Source organism: Anomaloglossus baeobatrachus, chromosome 9 (genome assembly GCF_048569485.1).
Source record: "Anomaloglossus baeobatrachus isolate aAnoBae1 chromosome 9, aAnoBae1.hap1, whole genome shotgun sequence".
NCBI classification, from domain to species: Eukaryota; Metazoa; Chordata; class Amphibia; order Anura; family Aromobatidae; genus Anomaloglossus; species Anomaloglossus baeobatrachus.
The window spans coordinates 14998213-15026159 of NC_134361.1; the positions used below are offsets into that span (position 1 = coordinate 14998213).

The following is a 27947-nucleotide window of genomic DNA, read 5'->3' on the forward strand; positions in this document are numbered from 1 at the left end:
GGCGTTGTGCACGTTGTTTGATGAGACTGGCATTGTGCACGTTGTTTGCTGAGACTGGCGTTGTGCACGTTGTTTGATGAGACTGGCGTTGTGCACGTTGTTTGAGGAGACTGGCGTTGTGCACGTTGTTTGATGAGACTGGCGTTGTGCACGTTGTTTGATGAGACTGGCGTTGTGCACGTTGTTTGATGAGACTGGCGTTGTGCACGTTGTTTGATGAGACTGGCGTTGTGAACGTTGTTTGATGAGACTGGCGTTGTGCACGTTGTTTGATGAGACTGGCGTTGTGAACATTGTTTGATGAGACTGGCGTTGTGAACGTTGTTTGATGAGACTGGCGTTGTGAACGTTGTTTGATGAGACTGGCGTTGTGCACGTTGTTTGCTGAGACTGGCGTTGTGAACATTGTTTGATGAGACTGGCGTTGTGAACATTGTTTGATGAGACTGGCGTTGTGCACGTTGTTTGGTGAGACTGGCGTTGTGCACGTTGTTTGATGAGACTGGCGTTGTGCACGTTGTTTGAGGAGACTGGCGTTGTGCACGTTGTTTGAGGAGACTGGCGTTGTGCACGTTGTTTGATGAGACTGGCGTTGTGCACGTTGTTTGATGAGACTGGCGTTGTGCACGTTGTTTGATGAGACTGGCGTTGTGCACGTTGTTTGATGAGACTGGCGTTGTGCACGTTGTTTGATGAGACTGGCGTTGTGCACGTTGTTTGATGAGACTGGCGTTGTGCACGTTGTTTGATGAGACTGGCGTTGTGCACGTTGTTTGATGAGACTGGCGTTGTGCACGTTGTTTGATGAGACTGGCGTTGTGCACGTTGTTTGATGAGACTGGCGTCGTGCACGTTGTTTGAGGAGACTGGCATTGTGCACGTTGTTTGATGAGACTGGCGTTGTGAACATTGTTTGATGAGACTGGCGTTGTGAACGTTGTTTGATGAGACTGGCGTTGTGCACGTTGTTGGATGAGACTGGCGTCGTGCACGTTGTTTGATGAGACTGGCATTGTGCACGTTGTTTGATGAGACTGGCGTTGTGCACGTTGCTTGCTGAGACTGGCGTTGTGCACGTTGTTTGATGAGACTGGCGTTGTGCACGTTGCTTGCTGAGACTGGCATTGTGCACGTTGTTTGATGAGACTGGCGTTGTGCACGTTGCTTGCTGAGACTGGCGTTGTACAGAGTGAGGGGAGTGTGCGGCACAGAAACGCGACATAATCCCCATCATAGGGCATTGCCACATGTAGTAACCAAATTTATGGTGCAAACTTTAGACCAAAGAATCTTATTGAATGTTTGAATTGAAAACTTGTCATCCGGACGGTGTGAAGAACAGACAATAATTCATTCCACATTAACTTTCTATATATTTTTTTCCTTTTTTTCTCCTATAATATATTTCTAGATTGATATAGTGGTCAATGAATGGTTCACGCGAGGTGTGATCATTACTTGTGGTTGCTTCTTTGTATCACTAGTTACACAATTGTGATCAGATAAGAGGCTAAAAAGGCCTGAAATATGTAATCGAATGACTTATTTTCCTCCTTTGTCTTTTACGGTTCTTGTATTTTTTAAGATCAAGTGATTTTCTCACATTTTTGATGCTGGAGACCATTTAGTTTTTGGTGTACGCTGATAGTGCACCTGCCGTGCGAGCCTTGTGATTGGGGGCTACAAGGTATAAGTGAGGATAAATCAGGGGACAGCCATGGAAACTTGTCTTTCTGAGATGTTACTTTTTTTTCCCCATCTTCTTTTCGGGAAGTTGATACATTGTATGTGGAACCGTTTCCCCTTCATGTTACATTTCTGAGCCGTCACGTTCTGGGATATTGCGGCCGTGCCGGAGCAATGATGTGGGAAGGGCATTCATCTAATGGCATTGTGACTGTAATCAGACCGGACGGAACCAGGTCACGCCGACCGCCTGCGGCTGAGCCAACGTGTCATCAGCGGGAATCATGAATGCGTCCTCTCCAGCGTCCGCGCTCCCATTCACATCTCTGTATGGATCAACCCTGGGAAATGGGCGCCACTCACATTATTATCCACTTTTGAGGGAATCATGTGTGGAAGTCATCGGCTTCAGGGGAGACGACAATCCAGATGACCACAAGCAGCTGCCGGAGTGACGGCCAGAGGAGCTGGAGTGACGAGATAGCACCGACTTCAGTGATAACCACCATCATCCTCATTCACTGGTAGTCAGACCCTCATCCATCAATCAGTCCTATAGATATGCAGCATGGTCATGGTATAATGAAGATGCTGACATCTTTGTATTTTATTTCTTTACTATTTTCAATATCTCTGCTTGCTGTCAGTTAATGGAAAACGCTTTTTTGTTTATATCCAATGGATAACATCTTACAGCTCACAGCTGAGGGTTTGTTACATCATCTTGGCAAATAGACAGCTAAAAACATCAACAGCAAAAATCTCTCTCCTGATAGTCTGTTACAATGTATCACTGCAGGTAAAAGGCATTAGCCTGGAAAAACATCTCCCGTTTCTCTAGTTTGTTACAATGTATCAGTGCAGGTAAAATACATCAGCCTGGAAAAAGATCTCTCCTGTTTCTCTAGTTTGTTACAATGTATCACTGCAGGTAAAAGGCATTAGCCTGGAAAAACATCTCCCGTTTCTCGTCTGTTACAATGTATCACTGCAGGTAAAAGGCATCAGCCTGGAAAAACATCTCCCGTTTCTCTAGTTTGTTACAATGTATCAGTGCAGGTAAAATACATCAGCCTGGAAAAACATCTCCCGTTTCTCTAGTTTGTTACAATGTATCAGTGCAGGTTAAATATATCCATTGAGAATCCAAGCTCTGAACCCTTTCCGTGTGAATTTACTGTCATTTATCAGATCTCCCACAATGCATCACAGCTGCGCATGCCATGAGCAAACACTGAGAATGAAATGTGAGATCCTGCAGAAAACAGGCCGAATTCTCCCTGCAGCTCTGGATGTGACTAGTGCATAAGACATGATGGGATTCAGATCAGTGCAAGATCAGTAATGCAAAATATTTTCACAAATGTATCAAAGCGTAGAACTTGTAAAAGTGTCCTTGTCTATCTCAGCACACTTACCCTATCTTGATTTGTAGTGTTAGTAACCTCTCTGGTTCCTCAGGACTTACAAGAAACAACTCGACAGCCTTTCAGGCAGACAGGTCCGAGTTGTGGTTTCTAGTTGTGCAGCTAGGGATATTCCAGTCTGTACAGGAACCATTAGGGCTGGGCAGCTGGGGACACTAGTCTGTACAGGAACCATTAGGGCTGGGAAGCTGGGGACACTAGTCTGTACAGAAACCATTAGGGCTGGGCAGCTGGAGACACTAGTCTGTACAGGAACCATTAGGGCTGGGCAGCTGGGGATACTAGTCTGTACAGGAACCATTAGGGGCTGGGCAGCTGGGGACACTAGTCTGTACAGGAACCATTAGGGGCTGGGCAGCTGGGGATACTAGTCTGTACAGGAACCATTAGGCTATGTGCCCACGCTAGAATGTCCCTGCGGATTTTTTTGCCTGAAAATCCGCGACTTTTGCGGCTAATCCGCACCCGCGGATTTGCCGCGGATTTTGATGCGGATTTTTTTTTTTTTTTTTTCCCCATTCAAAGCCAAAAATCCGCACCAAATCTGCACCAAACAATTGACATGCTGCAGATTTTTCCGGATCAAAATCCGCGGCAAATCCGCCGCGGAAAAATCCGCAGCATGGGCACAGCATTTCCAAAATGCCATTGAAATGGCTTGGAAGTGCTGCTGCTGCAGATTTTCGGCAAATCCGCGGTAAATCCGCGGCAAAATCCGCGGTAAATCCGCGGTAAATCCTGTAGCGTGGGCACATAGCCTTAGGGGCTGGGCCGCTGGGGACACTAGTCTGTACAGAAACCATTAGGGCTGGGAAGCTGGGGACACTAGTCTGTACAGAAACCATTAGGGCTGGGCAGCTGGAGACACTAGTCTGTACAGGAACCATTAGGGCTGGGCAGCTGGAGACACTAGTCTGTACAGGAACCATTAGGGCTGGGCAGTTGGGGACACTAGTCTGTACAGGAACCATTAGGGCTGGGCAGCTGGAGACACTAGTCTGTACAGGAACCATTAGGGCTGGGCAGCTGGGGACACTAGTCTGTACAGGAGCCATTAGGGCTGGGCAGCTGGGGATACTAGTCTGTACAGGAACCATTAGGGCTGGGCAGCTGGAGACACTAGTCTGTACAGGAACCATTAGGGCTGGGCAGCTGGGGACACTAGTCTGTACAGGAACCATTAGGGCTGGGCAGCTGGGGATACTAGTCTGTACAGGAACCATTAGGAGCTGTGCAGCTGGGGATACTAGTCTGTACAGGAACCATTAGGGCTGGGCAGCTGGAGACACTAGTCTGTACAGGAACCATTAGGGCTGGGCAGCTGGGGATACTAGTCTGTACAGGAACCATTAGGGGCTGGGCAGCTGGGGACACTAGTCTGTACAGAAACCATTTAGGCTGGGCAGCTGGGGATACTAGTCTGTACAGGAACCATTAGGCTATGTGCCCACGCTAGAATGTCCCTGCGGATTTTTTTGCCTGAAAATCCGCGACTTTCGCGGCAAATCCGCACCCGCGGATTTGCCGCGGATTTACCGCGGATTTGCCGCGGATTTTGATGCGGATTTTTTTTTTTTTTCCCCCATTCAAAGCCAAAAATCCGCACCAAATCTGCACCAAACAATTGACATGCTGCAGATTTTTCCGGATCAAAATCCGCGGCAAATCCGCCGCGGAAAAATCCGCAGCATGGGCACAGCATTTCCAAAATGCCATTGAAATGGCTTGGAAGTGCTGCTGCTGCAGATTTTCGGCAAATCCGCGGTAAATCCGCGGCAAAATCCGCGGTAAATCCGCGGTAAATCCTGTAGCGTGGGCACATAGCCTTAGGGGCTGGGCCGCTGGGGACACTAGTCTGTACAGAAACCATTAGGGCTGGGAAGCTGGGGACACTAGTCTGTACAGAAACCATTAGGGCTGGGCAGCTGGAGACACTAGTCTGTACAGGAACCATTAGGGCTGGGCAGCTGGAGACACTAGTCTGTACAGGAACCATTAGGGCTGGGCAGCTGGGGACACTAGTCTGTACAGGAGCCATTAGGGCTGGGCAGCTGGGGATACTAGTCTGTACAGGAACCATTAGGGCTGGGCAGCTGGAGACACTAGTCTGTACAGGAACCATTAGGGCTGGGCAGCTGGGGACACTAGTCTGTACAGGAACCATTAGGGCTGGGCAGCTGGGGATACTAGTCTGTACAGGAACCATTAGGAGCTATGCAGCTGGGGATACTAGTCTGTACAGGAACCATTAGGGCTGGGCAGCTGGGGACATTAGTCTGTACAGGAACCATTAGGGCTGGGAAGCTGGGGATACTAGTCTGTACAGGAACCATTAGGAGCTGTGCAGCTGGGGATACTAGTCTGTACAGGAACCATTAGGAGCTGTGCAGCTGGGGACACTAGTCTGTACAGGAACCATTAGGGGCTGTGCAGCTGGGGATACTAGTCTGTACAGGAACCATTAGGGCTGGGCAGCTGGAGACACTAGTCTGTACAGGAACCATTAGGGCTGGGCAGCTGGAGACACTAGTCTGTACAGGAACCATTAGGGCTGGGCAGCTGGGGATACTAGTCTGTACAGGAACCATTAGGGCTGGGCAGCTGGGGACACTAGTCTGTACAGAAACCATTTAGGCTGGGCAGCTGGGGATACTAGTCTGTACAGGAACCATTAGGCTATGTGCCCACGCTAGAATGTCCCTGCGGATTTTTTTGCCTGAAAATCCGCGACTTTCGCGGCAAATCCGCACCCGCGGATTTGCCGCGGATTTTGATGCGGATTTTTTTTTTTTTTTTTTTCCCCATTCAAAGCCAAAAATCCGCACCAAATCTGCACCAAACAATTGACATGCTGCAGATTTTTCCGGATCAAAATCCGCGGCAAATCCGCCGCGGAAAAATCCGCAGCATGGGCACAGCATTTCCAAAATGCCATTGAAATGGCTTGGAAGTGCTGCTGCTGCAGATTTTCGGCAAATCCGTGGTAAATCCGCGGCAAAATCCGCGGTAAATCCGCGGTAAATCCTGTAGCGTGGGCACATAGCCTTAGGGGCTGGGCCGCTGGGGACACTAGTCTGTACAGAAACCATTAGGGCTGGGAAGCTGGGGACACTAGTCTGTACAGAAACCATTAGGGCTGGGCAGCTGGAGACACTAGTCTGTACAGGAACCATTAGGGCTGGGCAGCTGGAGACACTAGTCTGTACAGGAACCATTAGGGCTGGGCAGCTGGGGACACTAGTCTGTACAGGAACCATTAGGGCTGGGCAGCTGGAGACACTAGTCTGTACAGGAACCATTAGGGCTGGGCAGCTGGGGACACTAGTCTGTACAGGAGCCATTAGGGCTGGGCAGCTGGGGATACTAGTCTGTACAGGAACCATTAGGGCTGGGCAGCTGGAGACACTAGTCTGTACAGGAACCATTAGGGCTGGGCAGCTGGGGACACTAGTCTGTACAGGAACCATTAGGGCTGGGCAGCTGGGGATACTAGTCTGTACAGGAACCATTAGGAGCTGTGCAGCTGGGGATACTAGTCTGTACAGGAACCATTAGGGCTGGGCAGCTGGAGACACTAGTCTGTACAGGAACCATTAGGAGCTGTGCAGCTGGGGATACTAGTCTGTACAGGAACCATTAGGGGCTGGGCAGCTGGGGATACTAGTCTGTACAGAAACCATTAGGAGCTGTTCAGCTGGGGATACTAGTCTGTACAGGAACCATTAGGAGCTGTGCAGCTGGGGATACTAGTCTGTACAGGAACCATTAGGGCTGGGCAGCTGAAGATACTAGTCTGTACAGGAACCATTAGGGCTGGGCAGCTGGGGATACTAGTCTGTACAGGAACCATTAGGGGCTGGGCAGCTGGGGGCACTAGTCTGTACAGAAACCATTTAGGCTGGGCAGCTGGGGATACTAGTCTGTACAGGAACCATTAGGCTATGTGCCCACGCTAGAATGTCCCTGCGGATTTTTTTGCCTGAAAATCCGCGACTTTCGCGGCAAATCCGCACCCGCGGATGTGCCGCGGATTTACCGCGGATTTGCCGCGGATTTTGATGCGGATTTTTTTTTTTTTTCCCCATTCAAAGCCAAAAATCCGCACCAAATCTGCACCAAACAATTGACATGCTGCAGATTTTTCCGGATCAAAATCCGCGGCAAATCCGCCGCGGAAAAATCCGCAGCATGGGCACAGCATTTCCAAAATGCCATTGAAATGGCTTGGAAGTGCTTCTGCTGCAGATTTTCGGCAAATCCGCGGTAAATCCGCGGCAAAATCCGCGGTAAATCCGCGGTAAATCCTGTAGCGTGGGCACATAGCCTTAGGGGCTGGGCCGCTGGGGACACTAGTCTGTACAGAAACCATTAGGGCTGGGAAGCTGGGGACACTAGTCTGTACAGGAACCATTAGGGCTGGGCAGCTGGAGACACTAGTCTGTACAGGAACTATTAGGGCTGGGCAGCTGGGGACACTAGTCTGTACAGGAACCATTAGGGCTGGGCAGCTGGGGACACTAGTCTGTACAGGAGCCATTAGGGCTGGGCAGCTGGGGATACTAGTCTGTACAGGAACCATTAGGGCTGGGCAGCTGGAGACACTAGTCTGTACAGGAACCATTAGGGCTGGGCAGCTGGGGACACTAGTCTGTACAGGAACCATTAGGGCTGGGCAGCTGGGGATACTAGTCTGTACAGGAACCATTAGGAGCTGTGCAGCTGGGGATACTAGTCTGTACAGGAACCATTAGGGCTGGGCAGCTGGGGACACTAGTCTGTACAGGAACCATTAGGGCTGGGCAGCTGGGGATACAAGTCTGTACAGGAGCCATTAGGGCTGGGCAGCTGGGGATACTAGTCTGTACAGGAACCATTAGGGCTGGGCAGCTGGGGACACTAGTCTGTACAGGAACTATTAGGGCTGGGCAGCTGGGGATACTAGTCTGCACAGGAACCAGTAGGGGCTGTGCAGCTGGGGATACTAGTCTGTACAGGAGCCATTAGGGCTGGGCAGCTGGGGATACTAGTCTGTACAGGAACCATTAGGGCTGGGCAGCTGGAGACACTAGTCTGTACAGGAACCATTAGGGCTGGGCAGCTGGGGACACTAGTCTGTACAGGAACCATTAGGGCTGGGCAGCTGGGGATACTAGTCTGTACAGGAACCATTAGGAGCTGTGCAGCTGGGGATACTAGTCTGTACAGGAACCATTAGGGCTGGGCAGCTGGGGACACTAGTCTGTACAGGAACCATTAGGGCTGGGCAGCTGGGGATACAAGTCTGTACAGGAGCCATTAGGGCTGGGCAGCTGGGGATACTAGTCTGTACAGGAACTATTAGGGCTGGGCAGCTGGGGATACTAGTCTGCACAGGAACCAGTAGGGGCTGTGCAGCTGGGGATACTAGTCTGTACAGGAACCATTAGGGCTGTGCAGCTGGGGATACTAGTCTGTACAGGAACCAGTAGGGGCTGTGCAGCTGGGGATACTAGTCTGTACAGGAACCAGTAGGGCTGGGCAGCTGGGGACACTAGTCTGTACAGGAACCAGTAGGGTGCAGGTGTGGCTGCAGTGAGATAAGTTATATTACCTCTTTACCCGTGTTGGAATACATATGTGAATAACAATTACCTGTCCAGCCAGGCTAGCAGGTTCTTCGCAGCACCAATCAGATCCACCACGGAGGTAAGGAAGTCATTTGGCAGTCGTCGGGAGGCCCTCCCATCATAATGGCCGCTCCGCCTTCTACCCGTTATGAAGTTTTGTAGATTTTTGGCTGATGCATTAAGCTTGTGAGAGAGCGTCCGCAGGTTCTCCGTCTCCAGCCCATAATTCTGCAATAAGAAAAGTCATAAGGTGACCGGTATCCTGCACTTTCACCAGGTTTGTTTCCTCTGCAGGCTCTAGCTGTTAATTTATAATTGACTCTGAGCTGGTGGGAAGTAACTAGCTGCTCTTATGTCTTTCATTCACAGCAGATAGGGATGGATTCCTGCTCTTTATTGTTTAGCGCAGAGAGAAATACAGTAGTGACCAGTATAGATGTGGAGGACTTGTTACAAAGCTCAGCATGATGTCTCCCTCTACCTGTTTACTTTTCTCCATAGTCCGCCTCCATCTCTCATCTTACCCTATCCATATAGTAGGAGCTGTAACCTGACACCTCACTGTGCTGGGAGCTGTAACCTGACACCTCACTGTGCTGGGAGCTGTAACCTGACACCTCACTGTGCTGGGAGCTGTAACCTGACACCTCACTGTGCTGGGAGCTGTAACCTGACACCTCACTGTGCTGGGAGCTGTAACCTGACACCTCACTGTGCTGGGTGCTGTAACCTGACATCCTACTGTGCTGGGAGCTGTAACCTGACACCTCACTGTGCTGGGAGCTGTAACCTGACACCTCACTGTGCTGGGTGCTGTAACCTGACATCTTACTGTGCTGGGAGCTGTAACCTGACACCTCACTGTGCTGGGAGCTGTAACCTGACACCTCACTGTGCTGGGAGCTGTAACCTGACACCTCACTGTGCTGGAAGCTGTAACCTGACACCTCACTGTGCTGGGAACTGTAACCTGACACCTCACTGTGCTGGAAGCTGTAACCTGACACCTCACTGTGCTGGGAACTGTAACCTGACACCTCACTGTGCTGGGAGCTGTAACCTGACACCTCACTGTGCTGGATGCTGTAACCTGACATCTTACTGTGCTGGGAGCTGTAACCTGACACCTCACTGTGCTGGGAACTGTAACCTGACACCTCACTGTGCTGGGAGCTGTAACCTGACACCTCACTGTGCTGGAAGCTGTAACCTGACACCTCACTGTGCTGGGAACTGTAACCTGACACCTCACTGTGCTGGGAGCTGTAACCTGACACCTCACTGTGCTGGGTGCTGTAACCTGACATCTTACTGTGCTGGGAGCTGTAAACTGACACCTCACTGTGCTGGGAACTGTAACCTGACACCTCACTGTGCTGGGAGCTGTAACCTGACACCTCACTGTGCTGGGAACTGTAACATGACACCTCACTGTGCTGGGAACTGTAACCTGACACCTCACTGTGCTGGGAACTGTAACCTGCACCTCACTGTGCTGGGAGCTGTAACCTGACACCTCACTGTGCTGGAAGCTGTAACCTGACACCTCACTGTGCTGGAAACTGTAACCTGACACCTGTGTTGGAAGCTGTAACCTGACATCTCACTGTGCTGGGAGCTGTAACCTGACACCTCACTGTGCTGGGAACTGTAACCTGACATCTCACTGTGCTGGGAGCTGTAAACTGTCACCTTGCTGTGCTGTGAACTGTAACCTGACACCTCACTGTGCTGGGTGCTGTAACCTGACATCTCACTGTGCTTGGAAGCTGTAACCTGACATCTCACTGTGCTGGGAGCTGTAAACTGTCACCTTGCTGTGCTGTGAACTGTAACCTGACACCTCACTGTGCTGGGTGCTGTAACCTGACATCTTACTGTGCTTGGAAGCTGTAACCTGACACCTCACTGTGCTGGGAGTTGTAACCTGACACCTCACTGTGCTGGAAGCTGTAACCTGACACCTCACTGTGCTGGGAGCTGTAACCTGACACCTCACTGTGCTGGGAGATGTAACCTGACACCTCACTGTGCTGGGAGCTGTAACCTAACACCTCACTGTGCTGGGAGCTGTAACCTGACACCTCACTGTGCTGGGAGCTGTAACCTGACACCTCACTGTGTTGGGAACTGTAACCTGACACCTCACGGTGCTGGGAGCTGTAAACTGTCACCTTGCTGTGCTGTGAACTGTAACCTGACACCTCACTGTGCTGGGTGCTGTAACCTGACATCTCACTGTGCTTGGAAGCTGTAACCTGACACCTCACTGTGCTGGGAACTGTAACCTGACACTTCACTGTGCTGGAAGCTGTAACCTGACAACTCATTGTGCTGGGAGCTGTAACCTGACACCTCACTGTGCTGGAAGCTGTAACCTGACACCTCACTGTGCTGGAAGCTGTAACCTGACACCTCACTGTGCTGGAAGCTGTAACCTGACACCTCACTGTGCTGGAAGCTGTAACCTGACACCTCACTGTGCTGGAAGCTGTAACCTAACAACTCACTGTGCTGGAAGCTGTAACCTGACACCTCACTGTGCTGGAAGCTGTAACCTGACATCTCACTGTGCTTGGAAGCTGTAACCTGACACCTCACTGTGCTGGGAGCTGTAACCTGACACCTCACTGTGCTGGGAGCTGTAACCTGACACCTCACTGTGCTGGGAGCTGTAACCTGACACCTCACTGTGCTGGAAGCTGTAACCTGACACCTCACTGTGCTGGAAGCTGTAACCTGACACCTCACGGTGCTGGGAGCTGTAACCTGACACCTCACTGTGCTGGAAGCTGTAACCTGACACCTCACTGTGCTGGAAGCTGTAACCTGACACCTCACGGTGCTGGGAGCTGTAACCTGACGCCTAACTAGGCTAATAAAATATTAGAATTGTGAATGCAGCTCTGGAGGTGAATTGAGTAAATTATCATAACACTTAGTAGCAAAGTGATACAAGATAAATTTCTGTAATCATTCATCATGATTGTAGAGCATGGAAACCGTACACTATGGCTTTAAGAAACCAATGCCAATACTTGTTTAGATTGAAAGAATACATTGTGTTAAGTAATGGATTTTCCTGCAGTACAGCCACATGACAGGCCACGCAGCCGAGCAGAACACAACCTGCTTATTCCCCATCAGCACAAAATCCTACTAAACCTGCCTCAATTCTCCCATTTACATCCAGCTCTGATTACAGACGGGATCCTGTCACTGCTCGGCTCCTTCTCAGCAATTTATACCAGAGACTGCTGATAAGTGAAAGTAGATGAAGATGCCATAAAAATGAATTTACATTTTACTGCAGCAATAAAAACAATAACACATTAAGGATTTCCCCGAATGCCTCTCCCATATACAAGTATTGAGAATGGAGCCGAACGCACTGGAAAGAAAGCGCTCTGCCCAAAATTACCTCCCAAAAAACAGAATGGACAAATCTACTGCTAGACAATGCAAACACCGAGGGGTATGAGAGAATATCATTCAGATAAATGCCTTTACCATTCATATGTATAAACAGCTAATTCACTGTGTGCGCACATTATACGGTATATCCTGTAACAATCCTGAGTTACATTATGAATTATACTCCAGAGCTGCACTCAGTATTCTGCTGGTGCAGTCACTGTGTACATGTATTACTGATCCTGAGTTACATCCTGTATTATACTCCAGAGCTGCGCTCACTATTCTGCTGGTGCAGTCACTGTCTACATACATTACTGATCCTGAGTTACCTCCTGTATTATACTCCAGAGCTGCACTCACTATTCTGCTGGTGCAGTCACTGTGTACATACATTACATTACTGATCCTGAGTAACATCCTGGATTATACTCCAGAGCTGCACTCACTATTCTGCTGGTACAGTCACTGTGTACATACATAACTGATCCTCTACTGATCCTGAGTAACATCCTGGATTATATTCCAGAGCTGCACTCACTACTCTGCTGGTACAGTCACTGTGTACATACATAACTGATCCTCTACTGATCCTGAGTAACATCCTGGATTATATTCCAGAGCTGCACTCACTATTCTGCTGGTACAGTCACTGTGTACATACATAACTGATCCTCTACTGATCCTGAGTAACATCCTGGATTATACTCCAGAGCTGCACTCACTATTCTGCTGGTGCAGTCACTGTGTACATACATTTTCTCTAAGGGAATCCTTAATAAATTATTGGTTGGTAAACATCCCCTTCCAGAGATTATAAACCACCTCCTTTGTAATACGGAAAAGAAAACCATCTGGAATACAAAATATATCTATGACCTTGTAAATAATGACACTAAACCTATTCTTTTAAACTACATGGCTAAATGAGGGAAAACTTTAAACAAGGATTTTACAGAAGAAAACTGTCAATTTAGCCTAAAAGCGACTTGTTCCTCTAATATTTCGGCTATACTACACGAGTCCTTCTATAAGGACATAAATTGGTATTTCACTCCCTCTAAGCTGCATAACATAGACCCCAAAAATACTCCACTTGGAGAAATTGTAACAAAAAAGGAACGTTGGTCCACATCTTATGGAATTGCCCAAAGATAAGACATCTCTGGAGGGAAGTGTCAAATCTAATTAATCGAGTTACAAATTCCAACATCAAATTATCGCCCCAAATGGCGCTTCTTTCTATGGATATGGAAAAACTAGACCAAATGCAGATCCCGATTGTGATTCACATTTTTTTTTTTATCACAAAACAACTTTTATTGGCCAAATGGAAAAGTGATACTGTTCCAAATATTTCTGAAGTAATCAAGATGTTATCCATGCAGCACGAATTTGAAAATAAACACTCGACATACAATAACCTGTTCCAACCCTATCAAAAGAGATGAGGTACCTGGCTATCCTACATCGAGCAATCCAAACCATAAGCTTCTGGGTACCTGGCTATCCTACATCCAGCAATCCAAACCATAAGCTTCTGGGTACCTGGCTATCCTACATCGAGCAATCCAAACCATAAGCTTCTATAGAAGAAATTTTGAAGCTAAAAACACCAATAGTCCTCTGACAAATACCGTAATCAATTTTCTCCTTTCTTTCTCTTTCTCTTCTTTCCTTTTCCTCTTTTTTTCTTTCTTGTACATATTTCTTAAAAGAAATGATTCTCAATATTTGCAAAGAAGATATAACTAAACTAAGCTTTATATATATATATATATATATATATATATATATATATATATATGTTGCACAGAAGTCTTTGCAAATGATTACTATTAATGGTAGTTCTCCTTCTAACCATTTTCCTAATCCCATTTCACCTTTCTTTTCCCGGTTTCCCCAATAAAGATCTCACCTTCCGCCTTCCCTCCCCGGCTTACCTCCCCTCAAACAAAAAACGCAAATGTTTGAACTGTTTACAAAGAAATTGTCTAATGTTTCTACTTTGTTCCACTAAACTAATGTAATATATAAATGTTCTATTATGTAATAATATTATAACCGTACATTACATTACTGATCCTGTACTGATCGGGAGTAACATCCTAGATTATACTCCGGAGCTGAACTCACTATTCTGCTGGTACAGTCACTCTGTACATACATTACATTACTGATCAGCTGTAACATCCTGGATTATACCCGGAGCTGCACTCACTATTCTGCTGGTACAGTCACTGTGTACATACATTACATTACTGATCAGATGTAACATCCTGGATTATACCCGGAGCTGCACTCACTATTCTGCTGGTAGAGTCACTGTGTACACACATTACATTGCTGATCCTGTACTGATCCTGAGTTACACCCTGTATAATATTCCAGTGCTGCACTCACTATTCTGCTGGTGCAGTCACTGTGTACATACATTACATTACTGATCCTGAGTTACCTCCTGTATTATACTCCAGAGCTGCACTCACTATTCTGCTGGTACAGTCACTGTGTACATACATTACATTACTGATCCTGAGTTACCTCCTGTATTATACTCCAGAGCTGCACTCACTATTCTGCTGGTGCAGTCACTGTGTACATACATTACATTACTGATCCTGAGTTAGGCTGCTTTCACACATCCGGCTTGAGCACTGCGGCTCAATCCAGGTGTGCAAGCTATGTAACGGATGCGGTGAAAACACCGCATCCTTTGCATAAGTTTTTCCCATGTGGCCCGTCCGGTTTTAGCCGCTTGCGGCATGCTACTGAGCATGCGCAATGGCAAAAAACGCATGTGGTGGCCGGATGCGGTTTTTGCCGCATCGCGCTGCATCCGGCCGCCATAGGCATGCATTGAAAAATGCGCCGCATCGACCGAATGCGGCGCGATGCGGGTTTTTTTGCCGCACGAAAAAAACGTGCCAGGCATTGTTCCATCCGGCCGCCGCATCGGCTAAATCTGCCGCATGCGGCAAAAAACGGATGGAACGCAAGGCCATGCGGCACAATGCGGCACTAATTAAAGTCTATGCAAAAAAAAAACGGTTGCGATTTTCCTGCAAAGTGCCGGATTGTGCCGCATTGCAGAAACCGGAAGTGTGAAAGCAGCCTTACCTCCTGTATAATATTCCAGAGCTGCACTCACTATTCTGCTGGTGCAGTCACTGTGTACATACATTACATTACTGATCCTGAGTTACACCCTGTATAATATTCCAGAGCTGCACTCACTATTCTGCTGGTGCAGTCACTGTGTACATACATTACATTACTAATCCTGAGTTACACCCTGTATAATATTCCAGAGCTGCACTCACTATTCTGCTGGTGCAGTCACTATATACTGTGAAGTAGCGACCACCAATGTGGTAAACGGTCGCTATATGTCACAGTGGAGAAGGTATCTGCAATATCTAAACGGAAGAGGTTGCTATGGGACTTGTAGTCCACAAAGGCTTCTAGCTACATATAAGGGTTAGGTTCCCTTTAATAATCCCAGGGTGCTGTGCAGGGCTGAGAATCACAGACCTCCACCTGTGGGTGTGGCCAGCTTGATATAGGAGACTGGCAGTGTGTGTTCTAGAGAGTGAGAGCAGAGCCGAGAGCTCTGCATGGAGCAGCCTGTGTGGAGGCTGAGCACAGGGCTCCGATATTAAGTCTGAGTCAAGACTGAGGTGAGTGCAGCCAGACCAGGGCTATAGGGCCGAACCTCTCCTGGAGGAGACACAGACCCAGTGGTCTGCAGAGGGCCCTGGGGCCGAGAAGGAACCTCAGCTAGAGGTGTCTGCTACCAGGTGCCAGAGAGTGGGGAAGTGGTTAAACTTCCACTATGAACTTGTACTAGAGTCTGCTCTGTAAGCTGCAGAGCAGGAAGCCTGGGAAAGCTCCAGGCCTGTGTGGAGCGATTATAAGTCTGTGGACCCTCCTGGAACAGCCGAACGGGGCATCGTAAGACCGTCTCCTACGACAAGGGGTGCCTGTGTGACGGGGACCCATATGGACGGTGCATAACCCGGCTGTGTTCCGGGTGGCTTTACCTGTACAGCGAGGACAATAAAGCTGTTTGGAACGGACTATTTGAGTCACTGCGTCTTTGTAGTCCTGGGGGACCCCCACCCCGCTACAATACATACATTATATTACTGATCCTGAGTTATATCCTGTATTATACTCCAGAGCTGCACTCACTAGTCTGCGGTTTACATTTGCAGGTTGAAAACCCACAGAGACCTAATATTTTTCATACATGAAGTTTTGTTACATCTGTATTTAGTTCACGTCTGTGTGATAAATGCACCAGAAACACTAATCTGACCCTTGTCCTGATAATTTGTTACAATGTATCAGTGTGAAGTGCAAACATAATGTTTTGCAGACAACACAGAACCCTGGAGTAGTTGCACCTTATGGGGCAGTAACAGGCTTCGTGCCCACAGTCAGGGATTTGGACGCTCTGTGTTTTCACTGCGTCCAAAACGCTGCATTGTACAGAACAATCTCAGTGGATGGGATTTGTAGAAATCTCGTGCACACTGTGCTTCTTTTCTCTGCAGCATAATCTGACATGCGGTGCGGTGCAGTTTTCCGAGCAGCAGCATGTGAATTTATTGCTGGGAAACTGTCAGTGTTCTCTGCAGGGAGAACAGAGAAAGTGCTCAGTTGCCCAAACCCTGATGGCGGGCACGGTCCGCTGCGGTCTCCTGTGCAGAGCACTCACTTCCTCGCAGGAGAGGACATGCTGCGTCCAGGACACAGCATGTCCGGATAATGGGACGTACCCTAAGATCTCAGATTTTGGCCGGGGATCACGCTGACGTACAACCTCGGATGTGATCTACAAATAACCCTCGGCACAGACTCTGCTGCGATCGTGGACCGAGTGTCATCGCTGTGATCTGATTCTGTCGCATGTGAAAATCGGATCCAGGTGCGGAAAGGCGAGATTCATTTCTCCATTGTCTGTCTCTGATGACATCAGTGCAGTCTGATGATCACATGCTCCATAGACTTGTATGGGAGTGCGTGAGCCGAGGCTCGCTGGCAGTCGCTGCACGCTGTGATTTTGCCCTCGGTCTGATTAGAGCTGAGGAAACACTCGCAGATCTGAGCTGCATCGTTGAGTTCCATGGGCCCCAGGGCATGTGAGACATCCTTGCATTGCAGCCTCTGCATTATACTCCAGTGTGAGCGAGGCCTTGCCGTGAGATTAAGATCCGGCAGATTTCTTGGATTTCTGAGCTATAAGTTCCGATCAATGTACAGTCGATGTGTTCGTGCAGCGTCGTCTCCTCGGGGGGTGCAGGGGGAGACATTTCTCCAGCAGGGTAATTACAGTTGCTCTGCAGGAGAGCTGAGCGCTGATCTGAGGGTTCAAAAGGTAAAAGCAGCGCTATAAACACCGCGAGAAGCCATTTTACCAGGAAGCGGCAATTTATCCTCTCACATCCGCTTGACTTTCATCTCTTCTTACATTATACTCGTATGTACTCGGTGTCATCAATGAGGATAATTAGAAGCTGCGCTCAGGGGGCTGCAGCCGGCCCCGCTGCCTCGTGTTACAGATTCACTGCACGGATTCAGCAAGATTTCTATTAATGCTACAGTAAATGACACCATGAATCACTCAATGGCTCAGACTGATACATTCTGCCTTACACATTGTTACAAGGAGTTTCCACTAGGGGCGCTGTTCCCCTGCGAGAAGATGTGTAGCTCCAAGAAGCCACATACACTTCAATGTAACATAGCAGAGTATAATCTATAGAAAGGCAATCCCAGAAAAACGTGAAGGAGAGGCGAGGCCCTGCAGCCTGAGAGGGAACAGGAATATATACAATCTATACAACTACACACCACACACAGCTCTGCTACATAAGCTACATAATCACATACGACTCTGCTACATCAACACTCATAGATCTGCTACATCAACACACACAGCCCTGCTACATAATCACACACGGCTCTGCTACATCAACACTCATAGCTGTCATACATAATCACACACGGCTCTGCTACATCAACACGCACAGCTCTGTTATATTAACACACACACACAGTTCTGCTATATCAACACATCTTCAGCTCTGCTACATCAACACACAAAGCCCTGCTATATCAACACTCATAGCTCTACTAAATAATCACAGATAGCTCTGCTATACCAACATATGCACAGCTCTGCTACATCAACACTCATAGATCTGCTACATCAACACACAAAGCCCTGCTATATCAACACTCATAGCTCTACTAAATAATCACAGATAGCTCTGCTATACCAACATATGCACAGCTCTGCTACATCAACACTCATAGATCTGCTACATCAACACACAGCTCTGCTATATTAACACTCACAGCTCTGCTATATAATCACACATGGCTCTGCTACATCAACACACATAGTTCTGCTACATCAACACTCATAGATCTGCTACATCAACACACAGCTCTGCTATATCAACACACACAGCTCTGCTATATTAACACGTGCACTATTCTGCTACTTCAACACATGCACAGTTCTGCTACATCAACACACACAGCTCTGATACATAATCACAGATAGCTCTGCTACATTAACACATGCACGGCTCTGCTACATCAACACACGCATAGCCTGGTACATCAACACATGCACAGTTCTGCTACATCAACACACACAGCTCTGATACATAATCACAGATAGCTCTGCTACATTAACACATGCACGGCTCTGCTACATCAACACACGCATAGCCTGGTACATCAACACATGCACAGTTCTGCTACATCAACACACTCAGCTATGCTATATCAACATGCACAGCTCTGCTACATCAACACTCATAGCTTTGCTACATAATCACAGATAGCTCTGCCACATCACACGCACAGCTCTGCTACATCAACACACACATGTCTGCAACATTAAATCACAAGCACATGAAGCTATCAGTAATGTGTAAGATGCTGCAGCCTGAGAGTTAAAGGAAATATATCACGACATGTGACCTCTCTTACTTATTAATTTTAGCATAAACGTTATAGAATGCTGAATAATATCCTACCTGCCTGCTGTATATCAGATGCCTTGCTGTGGATAAATCATCATTTATCACTGTATGTAAATGAGCTCTTCCAGGCTATGGGGCGGATGCTGCCTGGAAGATAACTCCGCAACCAGAGATTATTATAAATAACAGGCATGTTACCAGTGTGAGACAAGTAACTCACACAGAACAGGAAAAATGAAATTGAACTTCTTGCACTATTTTTGCAGCTCCCTGAGCTCTGCTACATTGCAATAATATTGCAGCCCTGTCTTCCTGTGATCTGGAGGCTGGAGCTGAGAAGAACCTGCAGAAGTGTCAGCTATAATCACACACAGCTCTGCAGAGAGAGCGGAGAGCGGCTGTCACTCATCACACTGGTAACGCCCCTTTTATTTATAATAATCTCTGGAGGCGGAGTTATCTTCGTGATTATAAGTGATAAAAGATAATTTATCCACAAGGCTTCTGATATGTGACATACAGGTATAACATTTTTCAGCAGTCTATATACTGCCCAAATTAATAGGTTAGATAGGTCAAATGTGGTGACAGATTAGGATTATCTAAACCATGACACACACTACATATATACAATCACAGCCATATTACATCAACACACAGGTCTAATACATCATTCATCACACACAGCTCTGGTACATTAACACGCAAAGCTCTGCTACATCAACACAAAGCTCTGCTACATTAACACACAGCTTTACGACAACACACAGCTCTGCTACATCAATACACACAGCTGTGCTAGATACACACACACAACTCTGCTACATCAACACGCAGCTCTGCTAGCTACGTCAACACACGCAGATCTACTACATCAACACACACAACTCTACTACATCAACACATAGCTCTGATACAACAACACACGGCATTACTTCAACAGCACACAGCTATGCAACATTAAACCACAAACACATTAAACTAGAAGTAAGGAGTGAGATGCTGCAGCCTGAGCCTTAAATAAGAAAATAGCAGAGCATGATGTAAACCACAACATACACCACAGATATACACTCACAGCTCTACTACATCAACATGCAAAGTTCTAATAAATAATCACACACAACTCTGCTACATCAATTTACACAGCTCTACTACAACATACACAGCTGTAGTACATCATCACATACAGTTCTGCTACATCAATACACACAGCTGTGTTACATCAACACACATCACTGCTACATTAACACACAGCTCTACTATATCAACACAGAGCTCTGCTACATCAATACATGCACAGCTCTGCGACATTAAAACACATACATACGTTAAGATATTAGTAAGATGTGAGATCCTGCACCCTGAGAGTTAACAGGAAAATAGCAGAGTATTATCTAAAACATCACACACCACAGGCACACACCTCTGCTATATCAACACACTGCTCTGTTACATTGTCCATAATCACACACAGCTTTGTAAAATCAATACACACAGCTCTGCTACATGAACATACGCAAAGCTCTGCAACATTACACGCACACCACGCTATAAGTAAGCTGTGAAATCCTGCAGCCTGAAAGACTACTCAGAATTGTGCAGAACTGTGATTTCAGCTCTGGAAGTGGCTGAAGTATAAGACACAATGTGCAGGGTTGTAAGGTGTCTGAGCCCTCAGCTGGATGAAGACAATCCGTTGAACTTCTGACTTTTGGTCACCATGGCTGAATTCAGCCTTTACTGCTGCAGAAACTGCCACCGACCAGAGGCCGTCACATCTGCAGAGGATCAATAGTCACAAAGCAAAGGCCAATGAACTGGTAATGATTTCCGATAGGTAACGGACCCCAACGGACATAATCAAAGGTGTTTCCATTCCACCACAGCAAGCTCTGGCTATTCTAGGAAAAGCATTAACGCAAAACACCAGCGTCTGTGATGACTACTATTGACTTACAGTAAAACGTAACACGTCGGCGTCCTCCATACCAATCACATACACTAGATCTGAAAATGATTGTCCCTACCTGGTATCCAATTAACACTTAGCACCCTTTAAATTTAAGTACATGGCCAAAAACTCATATATAACATTACACAACAAAAGGAACAAATAACAGTATAAGGCCTAAACTGTAACTTTTATTAGTTAATAAAAATAAAATAGATATATACATGGGGAATAACACAAAAATGTGTGTTGGGGCGGCGAGGACGGACACACAAGCTGACATCTACTCATTGCAGGTTTTTCTGGCAAAGCTCACTACATACCTCTCTGTAAAGACACATCTTCAGGTTTTCCTCCGCTCTCTATAAAGACACATCTTCAGGTTTTCCCTTCGCTCTCTATAAAGACACATCTTCAGGTTTTCCTCCGCTCTCTATAAAGACACATCTGCAGGTTTTTTCCCTCCGCTCTCTATAAAGACACATCTGCAGGTTTTCCCTTCGCTCTCTATAAAGACACATCTGCAGGTTTTTTCCCTCCGCTCTCTATAAAGACACATCTGCAGGTTTTCCCTTCGCTCTCTATAAAGACACATCTGCAGGTTTTCCCTCCGCTCTCTATTAAGATACATCTGCAGGTTTTCCCTCCGCTCTCTAATAAGACACATCTGCAGGTTTTCCCTCCGCTCTCTATTAAGATACATCTGCAGGTTTTCCCTCCGCTCTCTATAAAGACACACCTGTAGGTTTTCCCTCCTCTCTCTGTAAAGACACATCTGCAGGTTTTTCCCTCCGCTCTCTATACAGACACATCTGCAGGTTTTCCCTCTGCTCTCTGTAAAGACACATCTGCAGATGTGTCGTTATAGAGATCGGAGGGAAAAACCCGCAGATGTGTCTATATAGAAAATAGATGGAAACTAAGGGTTTCAACTGTAGGGTACTTGGTGAAGGACCCCCTTTGTCTCTAAATCTTAGTATACACATATTTGCGGGCTACTTAACCCATCTAACTAGTGTCACTCCTACAGCATGATGCTTTTTCTATGTATATATGTCTACTTCAAGCAGCTGCCCATTAATCATCAGCGCTTGTTATGTCCCCTGCATTCTGTAGATTTTGTGTTATTCCCTCTGTACCATAAGTATCTTTTTTATTAACTAATAAAAGTTATATTTTAGGCCCTATACTCTTATTTGTTTCTTTTGTTGTGTACTGGTATCCAGTCCAGTATTATTCTCAGTGAAAGCAATATACATAACAGATACAATATAGTCAACAATTATAATGTGTTAATGGTTAATGCAATTATTAAAAAATGTAAAATAATAACACTTTGTTATTCCTGAAGATTCACTTCCCTTTATTTATTATGTTCTTTTCTACGGCAGTCCAATCCAAAATATTTGATAGTACCCCTCATGTCACTGGTTTAAAGAACTATATAAGGTTAATAATGATAGGTAAGGTAAAGTCTTATGTGTCCAGGGAAGATAAGGGTCTTCAAAGCCCAGAACTGAATCCCCCATATCCCGGCCACTTTATGGTCTAACTTCCAGGTCAGACTAGGGTGCAATGTCTGGGCCAGAACAGGATCACGTATTTTAATCCAAAATGAAAGTTCTGTAGCAAAATTTCCAGTATCTGGATAAGTTGAGGAGCTCCCAAATCATGACCAATGTTCAGGCCATAGGAGGGTCTAATGTCCAGCTCAGACCAAGGTCCATTATGCAGGTCAAACCAAGGTCCAATGTCCAGGCTAGACCAGGAGCCAATGTCCATGCCAGCTGAAGATCCAATGTCCAGGCTAGACAAAGATCCAATGTCCAGTCCAGAAGAAGGACCAATGTCCAGGATAGACCAGGAACCAATGTCCAGGCCAGATGAAGGTCCAATGTCCAGGCTAGACCAGGATCCAATGTCCAGGCCAGATGAAGGTCCAATGTCCAGGCCAGATGAAGGTCCAATGTCCAGGCTAGACCAGGATCCAATGTCCAGGCCAGATGAAGGTCGAATGTCAAGGCTAGACCAAGATCCAATGTCCAGGCCAGAAGAAGGTCCAATGTCCAGGCCAGATGAAGGTCTAATGTCCAGGCTAGACCAGGATCCAATGTCCAGGCCAGATAAACATCCACTGTTCAGGGTCCAATGTCCAGGTCAAATAAAGGTCCAATGTCCAGGCCAGACCAATATCCAATGTTAAGGAAAGACCAACATGCAATGTCCAAGCCAGACCAGGATCGAATGTCAAGACCTGATGAAAGTCCAATGTTCAGGGTAGACCACAGTCCAATGTCCATGCCAAATAAAGGTTCAATGTTCATGCTAAACCAATGTCCAATGTATTGGAAAGAACAACATACAATGTCTAGGCCAGACCAGGATCTAATGTCAAGGCTAGAACCAGGATCCAATGTCTAGGACAGATGAGAGTCCAATATCCAGGCCAGACCAAGGTCCAATGTCCAGGCCAGATCTTAATCCAAAGTCCAGGCCAGATGAAGGTCCAATGTCCAGGAAAGACAAAATGCCGATGTCTAGAACAGAGTAGGGTCCAATATCTAAACTAGACCAGGACAGTTTGTCTACATCCAATAAAACATTGGTTGCGATTGTTACTTTGTATACACACACATTATCTGCACAGGCGTGAGTTGTGTTATCTATTGTCTGTGGAATCAATGAACTACTGAGAATGAAGAAGATCTCCACATTGTATGATTGACAGAAGCAGCAGTAAGTGAAGCATCAATGTCCAGTCTGGACCAGGGTCTCCTATGTGTATCTGAAATGAGGGTCCTTCACATCCAGCTCCATAAAGATTTTACTTTACCTATTTGGCTTAAATACAGGTTATACAAGTCCAAGTGAAATGAGAGTTCACCGTTTCCAACCCAGATAGAGACTGAGGGTCTCCGGGCGGAGCAGGGTCCCCCCTTCCCCCTGGGTTTTCTGTCTTGTCAGTTACATATTGATATTATGTAGCGATTGTTTTGCAGGAGTCTGGAGCCATTAACACGTCTTGTAGAATAGCAGAGCGCTGCCTGTGCCTGTCACAGCCCCAAGGAGCCTTCAGAAAACATCAGACAACTTCTTATTATTAAATGAAGAAAAAAAGCACATTTGGATCCTGGGGCAAGAGAGAGAAGTGATTGAGTGTTCATCCATCAGCGCTCCAGACAAAGTGGAGGCAGAGCGCTGGATTTATGGAAGAAGTCTAGTTAGCTGCAGAAATAGATCAATCTCCCACAACCTCCAGAGATCCACACAAGACGACTCAATTGACCCAATTTACTAAAAGATGGAAGTGAACGTCACATCTCCTTCCCTGTAATCCAGGCTGCCCTGCTTCATGACACTGAAGCTGCTGTCGCCCCCTCTGGTATCACCTGGTATTACTATTTATGAAAGGTCACACAGGTAACTCCATAACTGCTTTATTCTGGCACCGATCCTGGTCACGTGTGATACTCCGGTAACATCCAGAGCTGCAATCACAATTCTTTCACCTCATACAAACTATGGTGACATTTTTCTTTTACGCCAGTGACATCCAGAGCTGAAATCATGACTCTGCTACATTCCATCCACTAGTTTTCAGTTTTGCTGGATGTGCTGCCTCCAGAGGTTAAGTGTATAGAGCCTGTATCCAAAAACAACACCTTGAAATGCACACCCTAAAGACTCCCCGTCCAGCGCACACAGGGTAGAGCTCTCTGTCATTGCATTATGGAAGGTTAATAGATAGCGCTCATGTTGCATTGCCCAATGTGCAGCACAGGAAAGCAACTGCTGGATCAAGCTTTACAGTTATCTCTGTACTTAAGCAGGGGCGTTACCTGGGGGCGAAAGGACCAATAGCAAAAGAGAAATGTGGTCCATCACTGGCAGTATACTCAGCTGCAACTACTACCAAGGGACGCACTGCCCTCCTCCTGGTAAAGCTGGGCACTGTCCTCCTCCTAGTAAAGCTGGGCACTGCCCTCCTCCTGGTGAAGCTGGGCACTGCCCTCCTCCTGGTAAAGCTGGGCACTGCCCTCCTCCAAGTAAAGCTGGGCACTGCCCTCCTCCTGGTAAAGCTGGGCACTGCCCTCCTCCTGGTGAAGCTGGGCACTGCCCTCCTCCTGGTGAAGCTGAGCACTGCCCTCCTTCTGGTAAAGCTGGGCACTGCCCTCCTCCTGGTAAAGCTGGGCACTGCCCTCCTCCTGGTGAAGCTGGGCACTGCCCTCCTCCTGGTAAAGCTGGGCACTGTCCTCCTCCTGGTAAAGCTGGGCACTGTCCTCCTCCTGGTAAAGCTGGGCACTGTCCTCCTCCTGGTAAAGCTGGGCACTGTCCTCCTCCTGGTAAAGCTGGGCACTGCTATCCTTCTGGTAAAGACGGGCACTGCCCTCCTCCTAGTAAAGCTGGGCCCTGCTCTCCTTCTGGTGAAGCTAGGCACTGCCCTCCTCCTGGTAAAGAAGAGCAATGCCCTCCCCCTGGTAAAGATGGGCATTGCTCTCCTTCTGGTGAAGCTAGGCACTGCCCACCTCCTGGTGAAGCTGGGCACTGTCCTCCTTCTGGTAGAGCTGGACACTGTCCTCCTCCTGGTAAAGCTGGGCACTGCCTGCCTCCTAATAAAGAAGAGCACTGCCTTCCTTCTGGTAAAGAAGAGCACTGCCTTCCTTCTGGTAAAGAAGAGCACTGCCTTCCTTCTGGTAGAGCTGGGCACTGCCCTCCTCCTGGTAATGCTGGGCACTGCCCTCCTGGTAAACTGGGCACTGGACAAAACTACAATATAGACAAACACTGCGTCTATTATAGGACTGACAAGTTGTTGGCCAGGATTAAAAAAAAACACTTTGCAAAAACTAAATGACATTGTCATAGTGTAGCAGAATAATGAAAGCTGTAGAGGAGCTGCTGTTCTGAGATGATGAACAGGCCCATCACTGAGGGAATACGGCAATCTCAGATTACTATGTCCGGCTGTTATCTACTCCCCAGAACATGCTCAGATAATCCCGATGCAGCAAAAGACACAGAGATTAAAAAAACATGACAGAAAGCAACGCATTTCAGGCCGGGGATGATAGATGGTCCCGCACTGAAGCAAATTATTTTGAATTTTTAATCTCTTTTTCTCTTAAAGGGAACCTGTTATCAGATTCATCCTGTCCGCAGCACAGAATGTGATCACACAGCGGTTCCATTATCGATGCTGTGTATGTATTGTGCTGCGGCGTTTCACAGAAAACATACTCTGAAAATCTGTCCGGGGACTATGGGTCTCGGATGACTATTGTTGGGTCCGTCCTTGGCATGTTTTCAATCCGCGCCCTGTTCACATACACCCACAGGTCAATCCATGTGTGTATAGGAAAACACCTGTAATTCTAAGGGACCGAGCTGGAGAGCATTTGCACAGGACCGGCCTCTTGGACTTGTCAGCTGAGACACATAGTCCCCAGCGGCTCTCCAAGGTCTCTGAAACAACCGCAGCGTTTCAGAGTAAAACCTACAGTACAGAGCGGAATTAATTCATGCAGCAGAAGCAGAGGACAGATTAATATATCAACTCCTGCAACAACAATAGCAACATTGTAACTTGTGCAAATGTCCTTCCTATTGTGAATTGGTGCATGGTTGGATATTTCCAATTTGCTGCAATTTTTCCTCCCTAGGGTACATGTAACCTGGCACAGGGACGGACATATTATTAGTGCAATGTGTAAAGCGGCACAGGGGCCCAGGAGGTCAGGGGGCCATAACCACCTAAGAAACAAGAGGAATTGTGCCTTATGAGGAGCTCAACAACTTCAAAGGTCCATATATTGTTCTGACAAACGGGCCCTTCTCTGTCTGTGTCCACCAGTGACCTGGTATGATGGAACCAATCATAGCACATGGGCCCCACAGCTTCAGAAGGGGCCCACCTTTATGACTCTATCCAGGACAGAAAGGGCCCACCTTTATGACTCTATCCAGGACAGAAGGGGCCCACACCATCAGAAGGGGCCCACCTTTATGACTCTATCCAGGACAGAAAGGGCCCACCTTTATGACCCTATCCAGTACAGAAGGGGCCCATAAAATCAGAAGGGGCCCACCTTTATGACCCTATCCAGGACAGAAAGGGCCCACAGCATCAGAAGGGGCCCACCTTTATGACCCTATCCAGGACAGAAGGGGCCCACAGCATCAGAAGGGGCTCACCTTTATGACCCTATCCAGGACAGAAGGGGCCCACAGCAGCAGAAGGGGCCCACCTTTATGACTCTATCCAGGACAGAAGGGGCCCATAAAATCAGAAGGGGCCTACCTTTATGACTCTATCCAGGACAGAAGGGGCCCATAAAATCAGAAGGGGCCCACCTTTATGACTCTATCCAGGACAGAAGGGGCCCACAGCTTCAGAAGGGGCCCACCTTTATGACTCTATCCAGGACAGAAGGGGCCCACAGCATCAGAAGGGGCCCACCTTTATGACTCTATCCAGGACAGAAGGGGCCCACACCATCAGAAGGGGCCCACCTTTATGACTCTATCCAGGACAGAAAGGGCCCACCTTTATGACCCTATCCAGGACAGAAAGGGCCCACAGCATCAGAAGGGGCCCACCTTTATGACCCTATCCAGGACAGAAGGGGCCCACAGCATCAGAAGGGGCTCACCTTTATGACCCTATCCAGGACAGAAGGGGCCCACAGCATCAGAAGGGGCCCACCTTTATGACTCTATCCAGGACAGAAGGGGCCCACACCATCAGAAGGGGCCCACCTTTATGACTCTATCCAGGACAGAAGGGGCCCATAAAATTAGAAGGGGCCTACCTTTATGACTCTATCCAGGACAGAAGGGGCCCATAAAATCAGAAGGG

General features: G+C 47.4%; 1 protein-coding gene across 3 annotated transcripts in view; it reads right to left on the reverse strand.

Moving 5' to 3' along the window:
* The window catches only part of LOC142250831 (connector enhancer of kinase suppressor of ras 2-like), a 405387-nt gene that overhangs the window by 183563 nt on the left and 193877 nt on the right, over window positions 1-27947 (reverse strand). For all 3 annotated transcript variants that reach the window (XM_075323079.1, XM_075323076.1, XM_075323077.1), the window contains exon 3: window positions 8745-8947. In XM_075323079.1, the coding sequence (XP_075179194.1) occupies window positions 8745-8947 (203 nt within the window). The remainder of the gene's footprint in view (window positions 1-8744; window positions 8948-27947) is intronic.